Genomic DNA, 18,367 nt, shown 5'->3' with positions numbered 1-18,367 from the left:
CACTGTCTGTGCTTTAGGTGCTCGTGTTTGCTCTACAGGAATTGGAGTAGCAATACCTGAGGCACTTCAAGCACCTAATTCCATTAGGAAAAACGGGGCTTCACCTGAAGCACATACAGAAAGCTTGCTGTCTCTGGAAGCAGTGGAGATTTCTGCCAGTGTAGAAAACAAACAGAGCAATCTTTAAGTGCTTTGTATCCCCTTGCATGTGAGATGGAATGGTATAAATTTGTGCCCTGAGAGTGGGAAGTACAGGGTCCTCCAAAGTGGAATGAAATGAGAACCAGAGATCGTGAACCTGGGGAATAAGCTCATCTCACTGATGCCCTCCTTAAGGAACCATGGCCCTCCTTAAGGCAGTGCTTCACATCTTGTAGATTCCGTTCGTTAGTTTATGCTGCCTTTTGGCTTCTCCATCTACTCTCATTTTGCTTTAAACTGATTCTCTCTGTGAACTCATCAGAGGGGAAATACTACTTCTATGGGGCTGTTGCCTCGCTGTTTTTAAGATAGTGAACTTTTATCTCAGATCTGGCATCTCCCATTCCCCCGATGTAAAACACAGCGACACAGAATTACTTAACACTCAAAAAATCCTTTGCCAGGCAGCATGTCTTCTACCCTCCCATTCCTCAGGGCCCTATAAAACGAATGATTCAATCTCCCAAAGCTGGCCAGAGTTTGTTCTAGTTGCGTGTCAGAGGTTTAGAATTCCAAAAACACTTCTATTGCCTTCTGAAGTCTTGATTCTGTATGAAGTCTAGCAGAGCCTTACATTTCAATAGTGGCTCTGGATTTTTTTCTTTTCTTTTTTTTTTTTTTTTTTTTTTCCAAATTAAGACAGCAACAAAATTGGAAAACTTATTCTTCTTTCTCCTTTGTAAATATCTGTAAAGGCAGCAGCTTTTAACTTCAAGGTTTTAATAACTTGAAGGTAATTGAAGCATCTAAAAAGGGGAATTGAATTTCAGTGTCACAACTAAAACAGGCGTATCTTCCTGTCATGCTTTTCAGTGTAATTTGTTGACCTTTAACCCTGCTCTTGTTCAGTGCATAGAGCAGTTTTGGAGCCTTCATATGCCATACTTTTTTAAACAATGCTGAGCTTTTTCCCCACAAGATTTTCATAATTTGTGCTTTTGCTGTTGTTTTCCCTTTATTTGTACACGACTCTGAGGTAGTTTGGTCACTGAGGATGGGGGTTTGTATTTACAGGCTGACAGCATTTGTCCTCAAGTCCTTTGCACAGTCCAGGGGCTTTATTTTCATTGACCCAAAAGAACTCACAGCTGCAAAGGAGTGGATCATTCAGCATCAGAAGGAAGACGGCTCTTTTCCTGCTATGGGCAGGATTCTGAATAAGGACATTCAGGTAAAGACTGAAAAATAACAGTAGGTGCATTTTTAAAGATACTCCCAAAGCAGCAGTGGATGAAGTTTCCTTATGCCTGATATGAATAGTGGTCTCAAATGGCAAAGGTAACTTAGGAAGAACCAGGAGTTTCAGTGTGCTCCCAGGTTATTGCTTGGGAAGGAAGCTACAGCAGTGGGTTGGGTTCCTGACTTCCATACTTAGTGCCTATTCAGCATCCTTTCCTCCAGTTTTTTTGTCTCAGTGACTTTGTCTTCTCTTCCCCCCAGGGTGGAATCCATGGTAAGATCTCCCTGACAGCTTACGTGGTTGCATCTCTTTTGGAAACAGGTGTAACTTCTGAGGTAACAGAAACTGAGAGCAGCTCTTGTTCTGCATGTCCTAAAAATCCTCACTCTTGCCTTTAGCTTGATTTTGTTGTTGCTATTTTTGAGGTTCCCTACTCGTTAGAATGATTGCACTCATGTAACTGAGGCTGTTTGAAAGCCTTGAGTGGGGGAAAAATAAAAAAATAAAAGTTCTGAAGTGCTCACAGTAATTTTCTGCCTCCCTGACAGCTCTGTCCCCCTCTGAGAAGTGATGTGATGCTCTCCCGGGGCTGCTGTGCATAGGACAGCCCCAGCACTTTTATTTGCTGGAAGTGCAGTTTCTGTAGGGCTAATGGCTTTCCTAGAGGAGATTTGCAAGTGTTGCTAATGATCTTAGCTAGGAAATGAGGAGGGGAAGGTTAGTGCCACAGGGAAATCAAAGGAAACCAAATTACATCAAGTCCAATTAAATTGTTTCTATAAATTATCAGAGCTACGTTCCTGCATGGTGAGGTCATTGAGGGAGTTAATAAAACATGTTTGTTGGCTGCAGGGACCCCTGGGAACCTTGGCCTTTATTATCCTCTGGCGCCTGCTAGACGCACCAGAGTGTCAGGAACGCCATCAGACGTACAGCAAAGAGCTCGTGCTGCTCTGTTCATCCACTGCCCTGCAGCAACATGACATCTATTTTCAGCTTTAAGGAGAATAAATTCATCTCAGGATGGGCGTAGATGATTTGTGCTATGCTATTTGCTCCTGTTGTTCAGTGTGTGATGTGTGGCTTTTCTTAAGGAAAGTGTTGGTGTCATTCTACAAGCTGTGTTTCCTACTTGTTTCTTCATGGGTGCAAAGTCCTGAGAAAAGCAGTGATTCCAACTCTGTCCACTGATGGGAAGGAGTGAATGAATTCCTTTTTCTGCTTTATTTTTGCATGCAGACCCTGCTTTACCTGTTATGCTGTTCATATATTAACCCCTGATAGTCCATGAGTTTTCTCACTTATTCCTTTCCAACTCTTCTCCATCGCACTGCAGGGGTGTCAGCAAGTCACTGTGTTGTGCTTAGCTGCCTGTTGGGGTTAACAGGGATAGAGAGGTTGGTAACGTGTGGGCTCTTTCCCCTAATTACAGGAAGAGAGATCTGCTGTTGACAAAGCAAAACACTTCTTAGAGGCCAACTTGCACTCAGCAGAAGACCCTTACACCACTGCCTTGACTGCATATGCCCTGACACTGCTGCACAGTCCTTCTGCTGCTGTGGTGCTGAGGAAGATGAACAGCATGGCAATCACACAAGGTACTGAGCACCTGGGGCCAGCGTGGCAAGTTCTTAACTTGGCAACTCCATTGCAGGAATAAACAAACGGGCCTTGCAACTCAAATGGTGTGTTTGAGCTGCTGGAGAGAATAGAGCCTGTGAGATGAAGGTCCTCTTCACAGCACAGTTTGACACTGTAAGGAAAGAGTTCTCTGCATTCATTTTGGGTGAGGGCTGAGCGCCTTAATTTCTGTGCCTGCAACCGATGCTGAAGGAAGGCAAATGCACTGGAAGCTCTGCAGTAGTTTTCTGGTCAGTATGTCAGAGCCTGTCTAATAACACATCGTGCCTCCTCATGGTGTATTTTGATGTAATATTCAAAAATGATCTCATTTATCACACTGAGCCATCAAGGAACAGGAGGCTGCAGCCTCCTGCTGAGGGAATGCTCCCCTAACTGGAGAGGCAGTGCAGTTCAGGGCATCGATCTGCTGAGTTGGGTGCAATAGTAATGTTTGATTCTTCCCACGCGCGGAGTCTGAGCTGCAGTCCTGCTGTAATATCATACGTATTCCTCTGTCCTGTCCTTCTAGATGGCTTTACACACTGGAGCTTGACAGGAAGTCTTGTAGCTGATGAAGATACCTTCATGGGCTTTAATGATGGACTCTCACAATCAGGTACCTGTATGGCAAAAGCAAAAATAAGGGAATGTGATGCAGCAGGAGGCCACTGATGGCAGTTTACATAACACACTTCAGATCTTCCCACATCTCTATACCCTCCCAAAATCTATTAGCGTTTCTGGAGACATGATAGTTTTGGTCCCCAAAGAACTCGTTTAACAAGATGTTCTGAAGATGTCAGTCAGTCTGTTGTTTATCTTCGTATTTTCAGATTGACACAAGGGTTGTGTACTCAGCTTTTATTGGCAGTCACTGTCATTTCAGTACTGATTTCCCAGACTTCAACTGCTGACCAACTTGATTCTCTTTCCAAGATGGTAGTTTGATTTATTTCCCCTTCTCCCCCACCTCTCTTTCAGTAGTTTCTGCGGAAGTGGAAATGACATCTTATGCCCTTCTGACATACACACTCCTAGGAGATGTGGCTTCTGCACTCCCTGTGGTAAAATGGCTCTCACAGCAGAGGAATGCACTTGGAGGATTCTCTTCTACTCAGGTGGGCTGCCTTAGGCAAAGGTAACTTTGGTGATGCATAATTAATTGCAGGAATTAATTGATTCAGGTATGGTTAATGTAGAATTTCTGTCTAGAGTCTAGAAACTGTGTCCTGTTAAGAAGAAAAGCTTTCTGTTGCTCTTGACTATTTCTTTCTAGAATAAGTAGTTTGAAAGGAACCCAGACTTTGTCTTTACAGATGCCTTTGATAATAAAAGTGAACAAAAGCTGAGATTTCTTTTGCACTATGAATCAATAAGGAAGACTCTGCTACCAAAAGCTGATGACAGTACAGCGCAGTCTTTGTTTGTAAGCTTAGTATGTGCCTTATTCTTCACTATTCTCACCTCTCCCTCTTCTGATCCCTAGGACACGTGTGTAGCCCTGCAGGCTCTGGCTGAGTATGCAATCCTTTCTTATGTTGGAGGAGTCAACCTTACCATTTCCTTGGCTTCGACTAATTTAGACTACCAGGAGACATTTGAGCTTAATAAAATGAATAAAAAAGTCCTCCAGACTGCAGTGGTGAGTGGTTTTGTGTTGATGTGATCTACCTGAACTGCAATCTGAATGACAAATCAGCAAAGTGCAGTAATGGTAACAGTAATTTTTTAAAAAGTGAATTGAACACTGAAATGTGGGATTTCCTGGGATTTCCTGGTTCGTTTTGATGTGAAGGAGGCAGCGATCAAAGGCGTTTTTAACCATAACTACTGACTGATGTTTGTTTTTTGCTGCTACTTGTTTCTACCCTTGTTAAGTGCCGGTGACTGAAGAGAATAAGCTGTGGTCACCACAGCTGTTTGGGGTCCTTTAAAACTGCAAAGATTTTTCACACAATCAAGCTAAATTGATATTCACTTGTATTCTGAATGCTACGTCTTGTCTGAGTCTTAACTATGGGTTCTCCACAGATCCCCAGTATTCCCACGGGGCTGTTTGTGAGTGCCAAAGGTGAAGGCTGCTGTCTGATGCAGGTAAAGTTGCCTCGGGGTATCTGAGCAGTGATGGCTAAGCTGACAGGCTGTTTGCTGTATTTTTAATCCCAGATTGCTGCAAGGAAGGAATTGCACTTTGAGTTTCTAAGTAGATATATCACGTGGTTCTGCTTTAATCCCTAGAAGCAAATGTGATTGTACCATGGTGCGTTTGCTTTAGTACAGCTTTACCTACATCTAACTGAGTTTTAAAGCTTCTCTTGCTTCTGTGCATGCCAATATCTTTCTCTGAAGATTTGTACTATTTATGCTGGTCTTTGGAGAATGTTTGCAGATGCTACAAAACATGGGAGTGTAATTAACTACCTTTTTCTTTCCCCTTTCTACTACAGATTGATGTCACATACAACGTGCCAGATCCTATTGCCAAACCAGCATTCCAGCTCCTGGTTAACCTGAAGGAGCCAAAGTCAGAGCAGCATCTCCAAGCTCCAGTTCTGCTGCGCTCTCTCTCTCCAGATGAGAATCGCTCTGAAACCTTTCACAGAGAGAGAGCAGTGGTGGATGATGATGACCCGGCTGCAGATCGGGACCATCAGGAGTACAAAGTGATTCTGGAGACGTGCACGAGGTAGGAAATGTCAGTCTCCATCCCACCCTGCTTGTTTCTCAGAGGCAGCCCAGTGTTTGGATTAGCACATCGATTGGTCCTTCCATTGCAGGCTTTTCCACTGGTGAGAACTCTCTGCTGTCTAAAACTGTAAGGCAGTTGCACTGATATGTTTGTCAGTACAGGAAAAATGCTTCTTCGTTGTTTTGACACAATTTTTTTAGCTTCCAAATGTTTGCTGAGTGTTTTGGTGCATTAACAGTTCCACTTTCTCAGCCCGTTTTGCCCTCTGCCTGAGCACTGCAGCTGGTACTGGGGAGGTAGGCTTACAGTTTTGTCAATCCCTTAAAGATCCTTGTAACTAAGGAGGCTGCCCTGCATCAACACAACCTTTCTGTTGTTATTTCTGAAATTTCTGCCCTGGGAATTGCTGGAGCAAAGACAGAAATTGGAGAGGAAGCACAGTCCAAGGAGATTGATTGCTGGAAAGAAAACAAAAGCAAATGAAATCTTCTATTTCCTCCTTTTCTTCCTGTAATGATGCTCTTTTCATTCCTTTGTCTTAGGCAATGTGAATAGAGAATTGCATCAATGGATGATGGTGGAAATATTTAGAGCTAGGGGTGTTACTCAGAATGTGATTGTTTTAAAGAGTTTCCAGGTGAAGTCCTAGGGATGCTTTCCTGTAAGGAACAGGAGAAAAAACAAAACAAAAACAGAATGGGAAGGAGAGGGGTTGTGATTACAGGTGAAGGGATACTGTAGGATATTTTAGGGAGATGCCTGGAGTTAAGACCAGGAGAAAGGCTTAATGACTCCAGGAGACTCGTAGCCCTGAATTGGAGGCCCCTGGATCTGTCTGCAGATCATCCAGTGCCATTGTGGATGTACAAGCTTGAAATCCTTTGAAGAAAAGACCCTTTGTATTTCTTTCTCTGAAGCTTGTTTCAGTTGTGCTCCATCATGAGTTGTCCATGTAGTGTTTGTTACCTTGGATCCTGAGTTTATTTCCACTCTCTCTCTCTTTTTGCTCATGTGGGAAGATGGCTGCATTCGGGATCCTCTAACATGGCTGTGCTGGAAGTGCCATTGTTTTCAGGGTTTCGTGCAGACATCGAGAGCCTCGAACAGGTAAGGTGTAATGAGAATGCAAGGCACAGTGCTGAGCTGGGACCTGGCTCTCTAGTTGGTAGGGATTCCCTTTGGAGAGCAATAGGAAGTAAATGCTGTTGTCTGTTAGAGCACTGGCTGAAAATATGTGATTAAAATTGGGAGCAGGAGATCTCACTTGTCAAAAAATATTTATCTGATATGAGTGAACAGAAGCTCTGAGCAAGAGTAACAAATGTACTGAGCGTAGCCAAATGAAGGTTTATTACTGAGCGCAGCACACAGTAATTAAATGAGACCCATTTGGAAATGGTGAAGTGAAAATGTGCTCTAACAGGAGCTGTTTATGGCTTCTTAGTGGGCTGTGTTATCTCCAACATCTGGATTCCATTTCTTTGGAGGCTCTGTGTCTTGGAATTTTTTGCCTTTTTTTTCTTCCCTTCTGGGAGAACATCATGTTTATTGCAATCCAAACTGAGGTGGACAGAATGTGCCTCTTACCCAGCCAGCCCTCTAGGGGAGACGAACTGTAGTCTTCAGCTTTGCTTTATATTCATTGAGGCATTATGGCACATTCGCTTGTTTTGTATGCTGCAAATTTTTTGAAGACTAATTGATCTTAAGGGGTGAGTAGCTGGAGAGGTACAGAGAGAAACTAAACTGTATCTTTGAGAACTGACAAGGAGCTAAAAACTACTTTTTTGAAGGAAGAAGTCTTTGTAACAGCCTTATCCTCATTACGTGAGAGGAGATGGGAATGATAGTGAAGACCAGGCAGCTTATTTTGATGCCCCAGTTCAGAGGAAGAGTGCACCCTGCATTGTTCTCTAGAATTTCCCTTGATTTGACTGAGTTGTAATAAACACCACTGCATTTTCTTGGAGAAAATGAGACCAACGTATTTCTCTCCAGGGCTGCTCTGCTATTGCAGAAGAGTTACTTCCTTGCAGCTGAATGAGCTTCCCAGCACATTAACCATGAACAGGCTTTCTCTAGCACTAAGCACAATTGATTGTGCTGGCTTGTCTGAGCCTCATGTTCTCCCTTTACGGGCAGAGAAACAGGAGTCCCTGTGTAACACCATCTACCAGGTTCTCAGGTAGCAGGTGGTTTGGTTTTGCACTCGGGCTTCTATTGCACAGTCTATTTCCCTAAGCAGAAGTGAGTTTCTTCCTTTGGGCAGTAGGAAAATTTACCTAATTGGGAGCAATGTTGCATCTTCAATGGGGAACGTTCCCTTTGAAAAGCTGTTGTGCATCCTTCTCACTGCAGACATCCTTTGCATCTGAAAGGCAGGGGCAAATCTGGAGTAATGTATATAAGGAATGAAGGTACAACCCCTGCCATTTACTTATGCCTGGCAGATGTGTATCCCTGTCATGCTTCCATGAGGCTGTGGTACCAGTTTTGTACTTCGGACGCACCTTCAGCAGCAGCAGGCCCAGTCATTCCCATTGCTGCATTTTTTCTTTGTTACTGCAGCCGTTCCCTTTGCTCCTAGTGAGGAGGGCTGGGGCTGTAAATCACATTTCCTTGTTTGTTGTTTGCCCTCACAAGGGAGCAGTGTTCGCAGAGCGGGCCCACGTGCAGCTCCAGGGCACTGATGGTTAATGAATGCTCTGTTGCACATCGATGGCAGCCCCCCTGGCTGTGCAGCCACAAATCCTTCTAATAATGCTGGGTGTCGACAAGGTCAGGAGGTCACCACGGGCTGGTATATATCAGCCTTCACCAGAAAAATGCAACTTTAGCTGAGCTGCACATTTCCCGATGGCGCCAGCCCCTCCGAGCCCTCATAAAGCCCCGTCTGCAGCCATCTACTGCTGAGCACCAGCGGCCACCGCCAGGCCCTGCCATTGTGAGGACAAATTAAATTGGGCCTTTCCATACTGTGTGGGACTGAAACACGTGTTCCTGTGCTTGTTACGGTAATAGCAGGAAGCTGTGCGCAGGGTTTTACAGCTAGAAGCACTGTGCTGAAGAAATCCACGGCTGAAGCTGTTGGCAGCAGGCACAGGCAGATTTTGGTAGAAGTGCTTTTGACTTGGTGTCATTCCTTCTAATACATAATAATAACTGCTTCCCCTTCTGCAGTGCTTGAATTCTATGATCCAAAGTAACTTATCCCAAAATAACAGCGCAAACACGATGAGCTGAGTCGGTATCACCCTGTGTCACAAACAGGGCTGTCCAACAGCTTAAAGCAACAGGGTGGTTTGGAGCAGAAGGTGCCCAAATTCCAGCCCTCTGCTCCCCAGACCAGGATTTAAAATCAAGTCCTTTCCCACAGGTTCTGAATTAAATATTTCTCACTTGATGGAAGTCTTCTGAGTACAGTGCTTCAAAACAGCAATGATTGATCAGTTACCTTGAGCATGACAGCCATTATAATATCAAGATAATAATTTTCCACATTTGGAAAAACAAAAGATAAGTCCTATTGGAATTAAAAACCAAGTAAACTTTGTGCAATTATATCACAGGATGCCACTAAGAGTCTGGGGGACCTTCAGCATCCTGTTCCAGGGAGATAACTTCTGCACTCTTTGAGTTGGTTCTGTGATTCCATGAACAAATTCTCACACACTTTGCTCTGAGCCTTTGCTCACACTGTACAGACCTGAGGTTAGCTGAAGAGATGATCTGGAGCATCTTTAAAAACGGCTGTGGCAGATTAAAGGCAGAAGCACCCGAGATGTGAGAGGTGCTCTTAAATCTTGTTCTAATGCTCTTTAGATATGCAGATTGTCTCAATAAGTAATAAAAGAAGCGTAATGTATTGTGTACATTACTGGCACAACACATGCTGCAAATCCCTAAGCGTCAGAGGGAGGGAAGATGTGTAGCAGGGCCTGGCCTGACCCCATTCGTCAAAGGGAGGATGCCTAAGGCTTTCTCAAATGGCTGCTCTTCTCAAATGTAAGGATTAATTTTCCTGGCAGAAGAATGTTTTGGATTTTTCAGCTGGTGGGAGAAGGGGCCTTTAATAACCAGTGTGATCCAGCAGCAGAATTCCTTGGCAGTTTGGAAGAGTGTAAATAAGAGATTTTATGGAGTGTTTTGGGGTCTCTGAGGTCTTGCTGTAGCCTTGGTACTGAAAACAATCTGGGAGCTGTTCAATTGGATTATAGGTGGCATGTCAGGTGTGTTCTGAGGGAGATAAACGCTCCCCGTTCCACAGGGATCAGGAACAACAGCACTGTGCACCTTGCAAGCATTCCTCGTCAGATCAGGGGGGCAAAAAAAATGTGGACGGTTTTTTTTTTTTCCTCAGTTGTCTGAGAGCAACTTCACTCCTCTTTGCATTTCTCTGTCCTTTCCAGCCAAAGAAACCCATCAGTTTTAGCACCTGATGTGCCATTTTCTATAAGATGAAACTAAACCTGTCTGTTTCTTCCCAGTTACTGATGAACAAGCAAATTGGATTAAAAAGATATGAAGTGGATGGAAGAAAAGTCCTATTTTATTTTGATGAGGTAATGAACTTGTTTCGTATAATTACACCACGTTTCAGACGGGCAGGTGGCTGCACGTGGATACAGTGCACTGCTGCTGGTGGCCATCTGCAATGAGAATTGAGATGCAGCTGTAGCCGGTGAGCTGCCTGAGCCTCTTCTGAGGTGGGCAGGTGCTGTGGTTTTGGTTGGAAGCCCAGGCATCAAGGAGGTGGGTGTTCAGCTTCAGCTCACACAGAATCTCCAGCCAGGTATCACTTAGTTCTTACCCCAAAATAATATGACCTCCAGGTATACTTAGCATCCTTAAAAGAAGGAGGCGAAATGCAGTCCAATTCAGACCTCAGGGCACACACTAGAAAGGAAGAAATGAGATTTCTGCTGTCTTGGTTATCAGCAGTAAACTGTTGGCTAATTGATTAGCCGGCAGACTGAGGACAGGAGTGCAGTTGGGATACAGATGAGATTCAGGTTTTGCTCTCTGAGGTTGTTTAGCAGGTATGCGCTTAAATTAAAGGCTGACAAAGTATCATTTGTTTTAATTCATTCTGTTTGGCTTTTATTTGTTATTTTTGCCGTTGTATCTGCTATTGGAGGTGCCTTCATTCTCACCTTTTTGCATTAGGGGCTTAAATGCTGCATTTGTTCATCTCTCTTTGCTGACAGTGTAGTTTTTGTTATAACGAATATTTTGCATCATTTTATACAGATTCCTAGCCAGTGCATGACCTGTGTAAAGTTTCAAGCTTTCAGAGAGTATATAGTGGGGAAAACAGCTCCTGTTCCTATCAAAGTGTATGATTACTATGAGCCAGGTACGTGTTTGCTTTCCTTTGACTTTTCTGACAGCACTGGGGCTCTAACAATAAGACTCTGTTGTGATTTCTCTTTCTTGCTGACCTGCAGCTTTTGAAGCAACTCGTTTCTACAACGTGAGTGAGAACAGCCCCTTGGCACGGGAGCTCTGCGATGGGCCGACGTGCAATGAGGTGGAGAGCTCAGCAAGCCAGTGGGCTGGTGAGTTGCACAAAAGCCAAGCAGATTTTGTAAAATGGAGCCTGCAGGCACATAAGTCCAGGAGTTGAGAACTCAAAGTGATATTTAGAAAGATGTTTGTGTTGGTGGAAGGCTTACAAATGTCTGCATGAGAGCAGCATTAAACTCATGACAAAGACAGCAATGTGTTCTGCTCTCCAGTCTCTGGAAGTGAACTGCTTTTATTTGCTTCGGAGGCAAGATGGAGTGTATGACTGTGGACACACCTGTGGAAAGTGAGGTGTTTTAATAAACATAAAACTTTTTTCAAATGCAGTTTAGTTTTCTGTCTATAAGATACCTTGCAGTAGAGTTGCTCAATTGACTGAAATATCAAATTTTATTCGGTAGTGACAGGATTAACTTGTCTCAGAACCAGTAACCTCTTTCCTATCCCGTGTGTTATGGAAAACTGGGGGAGTTCTACTATCCAACACCTGAAATTTGGTGTGAAAATTTACATAGGAGAAGTAAGGAGAAAACTGCTTCCACATCTTTCCCTTCCCTTCACTATGCAAAAATGTTGCTTTGGATGTTTCTGTTTACTTTGCAGGCTTTTCTCACTCTGGGCCATGCAATAACATTTTTGGATGCTTGGAGGATGAGTATTTTGAGCAATGCATGTGCTCAAGAGACTGTGGCTATGATGGGGATCCCGTATGCGGATCAGATGGACAGATCTACCAGAACCATTGCCAAATGGAAGTAGCATCGTGCAGGAATAATACGAGGATAGAGCAGATCCCCATGTCTCAGTGTTCTAATTGTAGGTTTCATTCAGTTTTTTATTTCTGCTACAATCTGGTTGGGGAGCACTACAGATCTAACCAAATGATAACTATGGGTGTGTGGTAGGGGAAAGAGGAGAATTCAAAACCTCCTACGTAGTGTTCTGCCACTCACACTACAAGAGACTGAACTGTAGAAGCAACTGCCACCTGCTAGCTCAGCATTGGGTTTTCTGTTATCATGAATACATATTCTACCAATCTTGACAAACTCCTGAGAAAATTAGTGATTTTGTTTTCCTGAAGTGAGTAATCCAAGCTTAAAGTACTATCAGTGTAATGTAGCATACTTTGGAGACTCTGCATGTGCTTCCAGGTTGTGCTGTGCAGTATACCTGAACTAAATGTACCACCTCTGTAAATGCAAATGTTTTCTAGAGACTTAAGAAATGTGATGACCAAGGTGTTCATTTTTCTTTATTTACAGCCAAGAATTTGCCAGAAGAAAGGGAGACAAACTCCCACACAGCTGAGCAACCCAGCGTCCAACAGACTCCAGCAGGTAATATCTGCATCAAGTGGCAGCCCTGATCCTTTCAGAGCTGCTGTTTGGAATAAAGGGCCTTAGTGAGCAAAAGCTTTAAGGTCATGAAGTAACCAGGAATTTGGCTGCTCATTTTATTTGGTGCTTATATTCATACTTCTTTTTTTCCAAGGCTGGTGTCAAACTTGCTCATGGCTCACAAAAAATCTCACCAAGAAGCAGTGGAGGGTCAATAGAATAGTTTATTTCGTGCTGTTTCTGGTAAATAAATTGGACTAGATTTTCCTTGGCTGCTTTCCACTCATTAATTTGTTTCTGGCCTCTAACTCCCTGCAACGAATCAGTAAAACAAGTTAATTCCTCGAGAGGTCTCCATGCCTTCCCCTGTGTGTGTCCTTCCTCCACGTCCTTCTTGTGCACCAAAGTTCAGATCATTGTACATTCAGTGTGAGACACCGTCCTGTCCTCTGCCCATCCTCTGCTCTACAGCAATGGATGGTATTTCTTAAGGTGCAAAAGCACAGTGAATATTCCATCATGACCCAGTTCTGTAGGCCATCCACTCTTGGTGTTTTAATACTTCTCCTATTTTCCCCCCTTTGTTTCTGAACTGGATGTGTATCAGAATGCTATCTGCTAGAAGAATTGAAATGAATGCCTGTTGTCTTTTACTCTGTGCAAATGCAGTGTGCCCAACATGAGAAAACTTTGCAATCTGTACCCTTCAAAGCAGGATCCCTGACTGCTTTGTAGGACACTGGTGTGCAAGTTCACAGTGCTTTGCTGTTGGTCTACAAAATGGGGTTGCCATTACATTATTCTCCAATACAAATTCAGTTACCTGAGATAGTCCACAATCCAGAAGCTTTCAGAACAGTGTTTTTGAAATAAGCTGCATTGAAATACCTAAGAAGCATAACCCTCTGGTTTCTGTTTTGAACAGACAAAAGCAGTGTGGGCTCAGTCGGCTCCCAGTAGGATCAGAAGTGGCAGATAAATCTTGTGTGGCATTTTCATACGCTTTAGATTAATAACCACACGTGTGTCATAGGGACATGTTTCTCAAAGCACAAGCATGATGAGCTTGCTGCATCCTAGGGTATGTAAGTGCTGAAGAGATCTCCTGGAAGGCAGATCCTTGTCTGAAGTGAGCTGTCTGAGCAGCCATGGCAGAGTGAGCATTCAGAAATAAAACAGACTAAATCCTGTATCAGGAAAAGCGCTCAGCATGTGATTTTCATTAATCCTCTGAGCTCCTCTCAGGTCAACCACATGGTACATGAATCAAAGTGTAACAAATGAATGAATCCCTCCCTATGCATGGGTCTCATTTGGACTCACTGGTTTGTTAGCATTGAAGCATGAGATCGGTTTAAGTCAGCTCAGGTGCTCTGGGTTTCCAGTGAGCGTTCTGATGAGCCATGTCTAAATCTGTGATTTCCTAAAGGGATGCAAAGCTCCAGGAGCCAGATCAAGATTAGGGCAGGGGGATGAAGTTGCTCCAGTGTGTTAATCGTCAGGAAATACCCTTTTCTTGCAGAACCTCGTGGTGGTTTTATTGTCTGATATCTTTCTGCATTTGCCATGTGATTTGTGCAGGCTCAGCTTGGTTTGATTGATGATTGTCAGCTCTTGCCTATGGTAACTCAGCAATGGCAACAATCCTTCCAGCAAACAGTGGGGAACTTCATAATATATTTGGGCTCACTTTGGCAGACAGGCTTGTAGTATAGTTCCATATACGCCACAGATTTTACTAGAATAAATGACAGCTTAAGAGTTCATGCTATTCAAGTAAAATAACTGTATGGATGCCCTGAAAAATCAGTTCTGCTTGTGCATATTTTCTTGATTCAGAGGAAAGTCTGACAGAACCCAGCTGAAATGAAAGCCAGCTGAAGGTACTCATGACTGCATCCCCTTCCTCAGCTGTTTCTCACAGGTGATCTACTGAGACTCAGAAGTGGAATAGCTTTTTCATGAGCAGTATGGATCCACCCCTGCCTATAAGCATTGCAGCTCTGCTGGTATGCTTTCACAGCCTGTTCCAGTCATTTTGGTTGAACAGAAAGCTCCTGAAGCAGGTTTTGGTTGCTGAGTGGACTATAAGCAGCATCTTTAGTGCATTTCTGCCTATGAGTTCCCTAAGATTGTTGATTTCAGAGCCTCAGGGATCTTTAGTAGCTCTCATATCTCTGACAAAATGGTGCATTAATTGATTCCATAGGTCTTTAATGATCTTCTGAAATTGCCTGTATCTTCTCTACTGAAAGTGCTGAATGTACAGCTGGCGGTGTTAGAAGATACTTTGATACTGTGGTTCTGCATATATTGGGTGGAGAAGCAATATCAAATAGTGCTGTGGCAGCACTCAGTGTATCGCTGCTGCTGTTCTGTTGCACTCTGTGCTTCCCTGAGCAGGCAGCCCCTCATCTTTGTGCTGTCTGACCACCCCCCCCCCCCTTCTCCTGTGCCCTCCAGCCCTCTCCCTGCTGCTGGAGCTGTATTATTTCTGCAGTTCTCATCCAGCAGTCAAAAGGTCCAGGAGCTGCGATCAAATTCCTGGTGGTATTACAATTCTTTAATTTGGTGTCATCGTTACTTCAGAAAATGCCATCACCCATCTCTGGCTTCTGATAGGAACATCAGGGTGAGCTCAATTTCCAGGTGGAATCATCCATGCACTGCTCACAGCAGTGCTGCTCTTTGAGGACTGATGGAATTGGCACTGGGCCACTTTTCCTTTCCCCCCATTGCTGCTCAGCAAACATTGGCTGAGGCACAAACATTTGGAGATGGGACAGCAGTTTGTGTGCAACAGGAAATGTCAGCCTTTCATCTTTGCTTTGACTCCAACACCGCATTCCTAGGAAAAGTGAGGTCTGTGATGTTAATTCTGTCCCTGGTGGACAGCAATCATCCATTCATAGAGCAGCCTCATGATCTGGCACGTTCTCACTTGGAGAAGGCCAAGAAGTGAACACGGGCTGACTGCTTGCAGGCAAGTGTTCCCTTGCCTTGGGCCGAGCCTGTTGCTGGGAGGGTGTGGGAGGCAGCAGGAAAGCCTTCAAATATTTTATTTCTAGAGAACAAATGTTTTCAAAGGCCTTGACAAGCATCCTCCTTCAATAAAGCAAACTTTTATGAGGGGGACATTTCCTCTTGCAACAACTATGTTTTGGTGATTGCTGTAATCCAAAACAGTGTGTAGAAAGCAAACTGGGTGAGATGAAAAGCTGAGCTGGCTCAAGGCACAGCTTGTATCTTGCAGCCTTACCTCTGGGCTGTGGGCGATCACCCAGCACAGAGGTACGGCCCTTTTTGGTGGGATGCTCACTGAGTGACCTGCCAGTGCCTTGGGGTGGGCTGGAGGGAATGTGTGGAGGATCAGTGTCTGTTTCTGCACATTTCTGTGCTAAGTGCTGACAGCTCCTTGGTGCTCTGGCCGAAGTAGACACACCTAGATGAGGCTGAAAGCAGAGTAAATGTTTTCAGTGTGGGATCCAGGTCTGTTGTGCCAAAATCTTCCTTGTTGTTGGTCTGAAAACAAATCTTCCTATTCCAATTGATCTCTTCACCACAAACATGGAGTAAACCTTGTGTGTGAACCTAAGCATGCGTGCACTGCTCTGCTGACATGTGCAGCCTCCATTGCACAAATGAAACACTTGTACGGCTCCTGAGTTGTCTCCCTGACTGCCATTCCTTCCCTCTGATGTCATTCCCCTTTGCACTTAAGCATTGCATGTCACAGCATAGAAGTTTCCTTGGCTAAAGCACAACCACGGTTTCCTTTCCAGCTGAGGAAGGCCCTCCGCTGCCGTTGGATCTGTCATATTATTCCTATGAATACGACCCGGACCCCTACGCCTCTGAAGCTGATGATTTTGAGACGGTGGCAGAACTGACAACAGTGAGCACGTTAAGAGAAGTGGACACCATTCAGGAAGTAGTGACCACCGTAGAATGGTGAGCTGGGGGTTGTGAATCTGCTCTGGGAATTACAGCGCAGCAATTCATGTTGGGTCAGATGTGTTTGGTTCCTCAAAATGGGCTTTCTTAGAAGTGGCTCCTGAGCCCCTTTAGCAAATGTTCACCAGGATCGAGATCTCACTGGGACAGTGTGTGAGTCTTCATAGCTGGGTGTCTCCATTCTTGGGAGATTGAAGCTTTTTGCTGCCCAGTCTCAGGGATGTGCCATAAAGTTACGTAATGGGAAAGTGACTCTTCATCATGCTCTCTTTTCAACAGAAATATATAATTTAAATAAAAAGAAGAGGCTCAGAATCAACTCCTGTATGAGTTTGTTCCAACAGATGACCTGCTGCAGAACAGAAACTGAATGATGACTACTTCCTGCTGCCCTCAGAACTGTGTAAGCTTTTCTGCCCCCCGGGGAGAACTGGAGAGCACAGAGGGACACTCAGTGTTATTCTTCTGTCAATTTTTCTGCCTTTTGTGCAACCTCTTAGGAATGCTTCCAAGGATGGAAGGCCGATGTGCTGTGCCCTCTAGGTGAGAAAAATAGGGGCTGGAATTCAAACCTATAGACCATTTCCAAGTGTCTTCTCTATTATCAGGATACTGCAACTGCCATTTCCTAGCTACATTTAGAAGCTAAGTCCAGGCCTTGTGCTTAGCTAAACTGCTGTTTGAGGAAAGATGGCTGAGAAGTTTTCTCTCAAACTATAATAATAAAAATCAGTGTATTTTGCTAGTTATGACATAGCAAGAGGCTAGTAATCTTCTGTAGCCTATAAATCTGCTGCACCCATAATGATGTCCCACAAGAAGAAAAACTGCACTATTATATCCATGTTGTTGGGCGGTCTGTTTTACAAGAGAAAACTGAAATCCAGGGCTGGAAAGCTTCAGGTGAGGAGTTTGCCAGCTGTAACAGCATCTGGTGGATGAGCCCTCTTCATTTTGCACTATGTGCTGGTGAGGGCTGCTTGCAGCCTTCTCAGCTCTGCAGCCCCTTTCCTCCTTGTAACTCTGGCATGAAAATAAAGCTGACCTGAGGCACAGTTCTTTTAAATGCTTGCCTGACTTCACCAATCACTTCAATTCTGCTCCCTCCACACGATGCCTTTGCTGGATATGGCCATCCATACAGTGGCCCTGGGGCTGCTGGTGGTTCAGATCCCCACAGCCTGACCTGCACCAGCAACGCAGTACAACTAAAACTAAAAGCTTTGTTTCCAGAAGTGCATTACTTTTTGGTTTCCCTCCCTGGCTGGAGCAGCACTGTTCTCTTTAGAGGAGTTTGATTCAACTGCCTGTTGCAAAATACTGCTAATATTTTATCTTCTCACTTCTATTGTTAGGAGGACCCAGAGTGGGGTGGGGACTCCTTTTGAGATGTTTCGTGGTGAATGGAAACAGGAAAAAGCCCAACCCCCTTCATTTTGAGGCCTTACTTACATAGGAACACTGACAAGAATATATCCCAGTACAGACATTCTACTCCAGAACAAGGGCAGTTTTATTCCAGAAAACTGTCTGCACAGGGACAAAACAGGGGGTACCCCAGACCCTGGGTGTGTAGTTGTAGCAGAAATGCTGAGACACAGCCTGAAGCAGTGATTGAACACCTGGTGGAAGGCAGGGCCAGTCTAGGGGAGCTCAGGTGCAGGATGGAGCCAGGACCCCCCCTTCCCAGCCCTGACTTAAGGGTTGGCAGTAGAGGTGAGGGGATCTTCTGGAGATCCCTGAGACCTTTTGAAGGGAAGCAGCTTCTTTCCTTCATTTCTGTGCCCACTGCTGTTGCATTTGAGCAAACCCTCACTTGCTGCAGCCTGGCACCTCGCTGCTCAGTTATTGCTG

At 44.4% G+C, this 18,367-nt stretch overlaps 1 protein-coding gene across 1 annotated transcript in view; it reads left to right on the top strand.

Moving 5' to 3' along the window:
• Positions 1 to 17,579, top strand: part of CPAMD8 (C3 and PZP like alpha-2-macroglobulin domain containing 8) — a 39,637-nt gene extending 22,058 nt beyond the window's left edge. Inside the window, exons 28-43 of the mRNA XM_042887240.1 lie at positions 1,216 to 1,372; positions 1,642 to 1,716; positions 2,814 to 2,979; positions 3,534 to 3,620; positions 3,986 to 4,122; positions 4,491 to 4,646; positions 5,036 to 5,098; positions 5,452 to 5,690; positions 6,713 to 6,800; positions 10,181 to 10,255; positions 10,944 to 11,049; positions 11,141 to 11,251; positions 11,823 to 12,035; positions 12,485 to 12,559; positions 16,342 to 16,510; positions 16,793 to 17,579. Coding sequence (XP_042743174.1) covers positions 1,216 to 1,372; positions 1,642 to 1,716; positions 2,814 to 2,979; positions 3,534 to 3,620; positions 3,986 to 4,122; positions 4,491 to 4,646; positions 5,036 to 5,098; positions 5,452 to 5,690; positions 6,713 to 6,800; positions 10,181 to 10,255; positions 10,944 to 11,049; positions 11,141 to 11,251; positions 11,823 to 12,035; positions 12,485 to 12,559; positions 16,342 to 16,510; position 16,793 — 1,918 coding nt within the window. The 3' untranslated portion in view covers positions 16,794 to 17,579. The remainder of the gene's footprint in view (positions 1 to 1,215; positions 1,373 to 1,641; positions 1,717 to 2,813; positions 2,980 to 3,533; positions 3,621 to 3,985; positions 4,123 to 4,490; positions 4,647 to 5,035; positions 5,099 to 5,451; positions 5,691 to 6,712; positions 6,801 to 10,180; positions 10,256 to 10,943; positions 11,050 to 11,140; positions 11,252 to 11,822; positions 12,036 to 12,484; positions 12,560 to 16,341; positions 16,511 to 16,792) is intronic.
• Positions 17,580 to 18,367: the final 788 nt, after the last annotated feature.

Source organism: Lagopus leucura, unplaced genomic scaffold (assembly GCF_019238085.1).
Source record: "Lagopus leucura isolate 7727_CA_CO unplaced genomic scaffold, USGS_WTPT01 Super-Scaffold_100076, whole genome shotgun sequence".
Taxonomy (NCBI): Eukaryota; Metazoa; Chordata; class Aves; order Galliformes; family Phasianidae; genus Lagopus; species Lagopus leucura.
Note: the sequence above shows the minus strand (reverse complement) of the source record. Positions and strands in the feature narration are given on the sequence as shown.